General features: G+C 35.4%; 1 protein-coding gene across 1 annotated transcript; it reads right to left on the reverse strand.

The window, feature by feature from the left end:
* Positions 1-688: 688 nt before the first annotated feature.
* LOC132622663 (vesicle-associated protein 4-2) lies at positions 689-5480 on the reverse strand. The gene is made up of 7 exons (XM_060337313.1): positions 5055-5480; positions 2400-2470; positions 2150-2231; positions 1893-2011; positions 1384-1461; positions 1104-1223; positions 689-1000 (listed from the first exon to the last, which is right to left on the reverse strand). The coding sequence occupies exons 1-7, from the start codon at positions 5305-5307 to the stop codon at positions 941-943; spliced, it is 783 nt and encodes a 260-aa protein (XP_060193296.1). The 5' UTR covers positions 5308-5480; the 3' UTR covers positions 689-940.
* Positions 5481-6146: the final 666 nt, after the last annotated feature.

The raw sequence follows: 6146 nt of genomic DNA on the forward strand, positions 1-6146 counted from the left end.
AAAGGCTTACTACATTTGTTTTTTTAAAGAAATGGATGTTGAAAAATTATTTTTCCTTATTCTACAAATAATGATTTTTCAGATTTCTTTTTAAAAGAATAAATTAATTTTTCAGTAATAAAATGTCATGTGCAATTTAATTTATTTTAAAAAAAAAAAATTAGTGTTGTCCGTTAGTCAAGGGGAATAAATTCTCAAAAAGTTGAATTGAGGGGTAGTTTTAGCAAAATAGATGAATAAAGGGTATTTTTATACCTTTTCTAAAAGTTCAGGGGCATTTTTGTTCTTTTCCGTTAAATTTATTTGGGATTGTGACTAAAAGTGCACCACTTATGCAAACATAATGTACTATTAGTGCACCATGTGAAAGAATATGTATGATTTTGATCCAAACCCAAACATTATGGATGATTTTGGTCCATTTGGCTGGCGCCTGGGTTACAAGCGATACTCTTGAAATGGAAGATGAAGTTACTCTATATCAAATAGATTAGGAGGTACATTTGACCCTTTTCCCTGTTTTAAATTACTGGATGACCTCAATCAAAAAATTTATTACTACTACTCTTAGTTGTCTTTTCTCCTTCATTTGTGGGAATAGTATGCCTACTTCTGAACTTTTGAATATACAAGAGCCATATATTCAAAACTTGCAGTTAAATTTTAATTGACACTTGCTAAAGGAGTATATCATAAAACCAAGGTCCCTTAAAACTGAAAATTTCTCCTTTCTTAAAGGAATCACATCTATATACAGCTTTTTGGCTGCGCCAGCCACAGTGATTGGACATTGAAATTCTCTCTTGGGAGCGTTATACTAATTTGTTTAGTATCAAACCAGCAATATAATATGTATCTCTTACAACAAACAATTACACACAACAATAAGACTGGCAACTTTTCCAGCCAAAGCTAAAGATCTTGAAACAACACCTGCAATTTATACGGAATCTACGCCTTCAACTTGCTGCCGAGCTAGGTATCTCTCTCTTCTTTCCTTCTATAAAGCACAAATAAGGACAAAGAAAACAGGATTATGAAACATGGAAGTGCGGGGAAAAGGAATTACAAGATTCTAATTGTAAGTTGAAATAGTAGCTAACCCATTCATCTATGACGAGCCCTTCACCGATAATCTTTGGACCGGTATCTTCCGCAGGCTTCTTGCGCGCCTCAAGAGCAGCATCTGCCTCCGCCAATTGGCGTTTCAGTTTTTCCAAAGCCTTCACAAGACAAAATGAACAAAGACTTATGAGATGTTTTTTATCTGCCTTATTTCCCAACCCACAGCCCCTATATAAAGGATGCTCTTTCATATTCTGAGGTAAAAACCAACAAAAAGCTGGCATCATAACATGGATTTTTGCCATAATCTATACTTACTGGACTAGGACGTTCCACATCGAGAAAGATAACCCGCAGAATTTGCTCTGCAGCAACTTGATCCTTTTGCTCATCAAACTAAAAAGAACATAGAGGTGATGATTAGAGTTAATTTGAGCAGGTTTCCCCGAAAGCTATGCAGATTCCAAAACAATTTAAAATGCATCTTCCAGTACGGATAAAAACATCTTTCCTGAAGTGTAATGACTATGCAATTTATCCCAGAGCCAATTTTGGTGGTATAATTCACCACATTATCGTTGAAAAGAACGGCTACTGTGGCAGAACCCAATTTTCTTTGAGAAAAATCAGAAGTATGCCTTCGCCATTGAAAAGTGATAACCGAATCCCCATCCCCCACCGCACCCAAAAAAAAAAAAAAAAAAAACTTAACGCTGTAGGAGTATAGGACAAAGTAAAAGCTACTCTCTTTTATTACAGAAACTAGGAAGTGTTGAAGCACATGCTAAAAGGGAGAGAAACTTCCTTGCAGAGAAGTATCTACTAACCAGCTCAGGTACATAGTCCATTGGTCCTTTCACCTTGAGGCTCATGATCTTGAACTTCACCCTGCTCTTCTGGTCCATTGGTTTTTCATTATTTTCCGGATGCTCTACAAACTTGAATACTATGACATTGAGACAAAGTCAGCATGAAATCTTGCCCAATGTAATTATTCAATTGCAACGTGATAATTACATCTTGCAGACAAGGGTGTTCACAAGAAGAATGTGAAAGAACATAAACTAAGAGTGACGAATAATACCAGTTGCAATGATGCTCTCACCGGGGGCGAGAATTGCTCCGGGAGGACGCATGAAACAGCTTTTGGGTGCAGTTGTTTGGAACTAACGCACCATACGTTAAACAGCACCAACCATGTAAACATAACAATGCACATAAAAAATAAAAGTCAAGTTGTATTATCAAAAAAGTCTCTAGCTAAAAACAATAAAGAAGGGCTAGGAGAGAATGAAGTGCCCATGTATTTACAAGAGACAAGAAATGATGACTACCTTGAAAGCTACATGAGACTTGCTAGAGTTTTTTATCTTGATAGCACTTCGAACTTGCTTACCAGGTTCATCTGGCAAAATGAAAGAGGCATCCCATAAAATGAGAAACGTGTGCAAGAAGAACAGAAGCAAGGGAAACTTTAACTCTCGAGAACAAAAGACTTCCAGGAGAAACATAAAATGTTATCTTTTGGAAGTCAGAAATGCATACATAACTTTGACAGCCAACAACATGTGATATTCCGGCATAACTGAAGTAGAGAATAATTGAAAAAAAGGTAACACCCAGAAGCAGTCCCTTACAAGCACAAGTATAAAGAAGTTCATACAACCTTGTTGATCACTAGAGCGTGCAATTACAAAATATCCAGATGCATAAAACAATTACACTAACCACCAATTTTTAAAGCCATGGGATCAGATACAAAGGGTTTAAAGACCTCCAACCAGAAAACCAATGTGATTCCTCAAGAAAATACTGCATTCAAGTCACATACCAGAAGCCAGACTACATCAAGAGGAGAGTATACTGAGTAAATGACAAGAAAATTCTGATATGCAAAGAAACTAGCAAAACGGATTCAAATTGTTAGGAGATGATTGATCAATGAAATGTTTAGTTAATTACTCCCTCGGTTTCAAATTAAGTGTCTTAATTTTTCTTTTAGTTTGTTTCCTAAAGAATGGCACATTTAAGATTACAAGATTCAAAGGACATTTTGGTACACTATGCACATCTTTAGTTTAAGACCACAAGATTCAAAAGTCCCCCTTACTTTCTTAAATTCCATGTCTAATCAAATTAAGACATAAACTAAAAGGAGGGAGTATCATTTTGCTGATATTCACTGCAACAATTTTCAAGTGTAGTTGTGTAGTATTACAAAGAATTTTACATTGTGTGGCTGCCGTCAATTAAATTGAGAACTATGGAACTTACTTCAGAAGAAATAAGCATATGCTCACACGGTAAATTTGTGAACTTGAGCTTGTTTAATGATGGGATAACTTTTCTGAACCCAAAAAAGGAAAAGATAAAACGTGAAGAGTTCCTAATGAAAAGCTATAGTTAAAGATCACTTTTGTCAGTTACAACAATTCCTACACCAAAAAACATTTGCATATCTCCTGATATAGACTTTACCTACTTTCCACAAACGACCTACTAGTGTTTATTTTACCTTGTTACTTTAATAGTCATCAAATTAACCGAGTCCCTTAATTTTACTTTTTATTTTTTGGGGTAAAGTAATAAAATGTCATTAGTAAAGCATCAAGAAGATGCAAGGTTACATATGAGCAAAAAGCTGCTTCAAACAAAACATGGAGCAGACTTATATGTACTGCAATATGTAGAAATTAATTTGTGGAGGTAGCTTTTTCATCTAACACCATTCCGAATTCAATTAGACATTAGATGGTCTGTTTAGAATGGGCGAAAGTTTCTTAGAAAATCTTTTCCTCAGGTTTGGTTACCTAGAGTTGCGGAATATTATTCTCAAGGAAATGTTTTCCCCCAAACGGAAATTGCTTCACTGATCAAACTCTAGGAAAGTTTATGGAGTTTTGAACTGCCACAGTTCAAACTTCAGCAATTTTTTATGGAGTTTGAACTAATCAAACTCAAGTATCTTTTCTTGGCGTTTTGAACGGCCACAATTCAAACTCTGGCATTTTCTCATGGAGTTTGAACTGTGGTTCCCGAATTCCAGCATCTTCTCCTGGAGTTCACTTATGGGTGGAATTCAATGTCTTTTACAAAATTCCAATTGTTACTCCATATTTTATACAAACTTAGACTTGTACTCAGCGTTTTATACACAAAATTATTGTCAAAACTCTGTTCTCATACCGTATCTTGCAGTTACATTTTGACTACATGTCACCAATTTTTATATCGAAGAAAACACTGGAAGATCATCCAAAAAATGATTTCTTAAGGTAAAATAACTTCCGTGAAAATATTCTATGAGGAAAATATTTTCTTCTACAACAAAAGAAACTATAGTTTTTCCGGAAAAGCATTTTCCGTGAAAAACAATTTCCTCCATACAAAACGCACTAGGGATAAAACATAGTATGTCCCAGTACACGCTTGCAGTGAGGAACGGAACTGTTGTCTGTTCCAAAATAAAATAAAAAAGACCGGTGAAATTGTTCTCTGTGGAAATGGTTTTCTTCCATACAGAAACAACCTAAAATTTCCTTTGAAAGCATGTTTCGTTAAAAAATATTTTCCTCCATACCAAAAGCATGAGGGATAAAATATAGCATGTTCTTGAATTGAGGGTTCAGCAAAACAGAGAGCCATCTGTTGCAAAAATAAAAGGCCCAGGTTGGGTGGCCATTTTAAGCAAATATGATCCGCTAGCAACTAGTATATTCTTTCCATATCAGTGGGCTGGACAGTGTTTTTTCCCCTTGACTGTCCAGCATAACTACTAAACTAGCGTTTAGAAACTTGACCAAAAATTTTAAACAGTCAACATCATCTAAATTAGCGTTATCATGTAATTCATCACTACGGCCCATTCCAATGAATGATGAACTACTTAGCTATAGCTGTCCTGTTAATTGTACCAAACAAAGCTAATTTGAACAAAGTAGGCTAATTTCAAGAGAATAGAATGAAATAAAGAGAGAATATGATCTTACAAGGGAAAATGAGTTTATTGGAAGGATCAAGTTTCAAACGACGTCGTGCAGGAAGCAAAGACCTCGCTACTGAAGAAACAGAGCTGGAACTGTTGCTACGTGGAACGGATCCATCATCCAGACAAGTAGACTGATGCTGCTGTCGTTGTTGAGTGCGGTAATTATGTGAAGTCGTCGTTGACTGTGCGTTTCGAAAAGGGAGCTTAAACAGTCCCCATACTTTACCCTCCTCTTTCTCCTCCGCGATCGCCATCTCAATTGCCCCAAAATTGCAGATTTTGAGATTATACTTTTCAGTAGGGAGTTCAATTTTGCAAATGGCAACGGGCAAAGTTGAGAAAATATTCTTCTGTCATATGTGTTATATAGTACTATAGTTTAAAATCATGGGTTATGTGGTAGGGTAGAACCACTTTTATTCTTTAGGGCATGATTGGCGGGAGCACAGAGCAACGACGTCGTAGAGAAGGGTCTTTGCCCCGTGAGACCGGGTCAGCATCCGCGTGATTATATTAAAACAATGTATTCTGGTTTATTATATAATTTAGGGAAAAAATTTTAGTATATGGTTTTGGTCTTTTGGAGCATGAAAAGTTTGACTTTCAAGGACGAGATGTTTGTTAAGTGGATGTTACTAGTCAAGGAAGGGCGCTCCATATGTTGGACTGCTTAGTTTTTAATTACTCTGTCCGATCCGTATTAATTATACGTTATCCCAGTTTTTAAATATATTATTATTTAAAGAAGTAATAATCTTAATCATAAGAATATACGTATAATTTATTATTTATTTTTCTTCAAAATGTGCCAAACACTCCACTAACTCCGATAGTAATAGCAGATCTAGAGAAGAAAAAAAAACTTGTTCTTTTTTTAAACGTCAATATTCTCAAACAAATTTAATTAGCTGAAATGACTAATTTGTATTTTTTTTTCTCCTTTTGAAGACTTTTGATAGTTTTTATTTTTCGAGATTCAACATAAGTTAAAATGTCTTCTTCCGTTAAATGGATATTACTATTAGTGGTTCATTCTCGGTAGTGGATTCAGTAATTAATGGAATTTGATTAGTGGATTAGGTTTCAGATATCC

The sequence above is a fragment of the Lycium barbarum genome, chromosome 12 (assembly GCF_019175385.1).
Source record: "Lycium barbarum isolate Lr01 chromosome 12, ASM1917538v2, whole genome shotgun sequence".
Taxonomy (NCBI): domain Eukaryota; kingdom Viridiplantae; phylum Streptophyta; class Magnoliopsida; order Solanales; family Solanaceae; genus Lycium; species Lycium barbarum.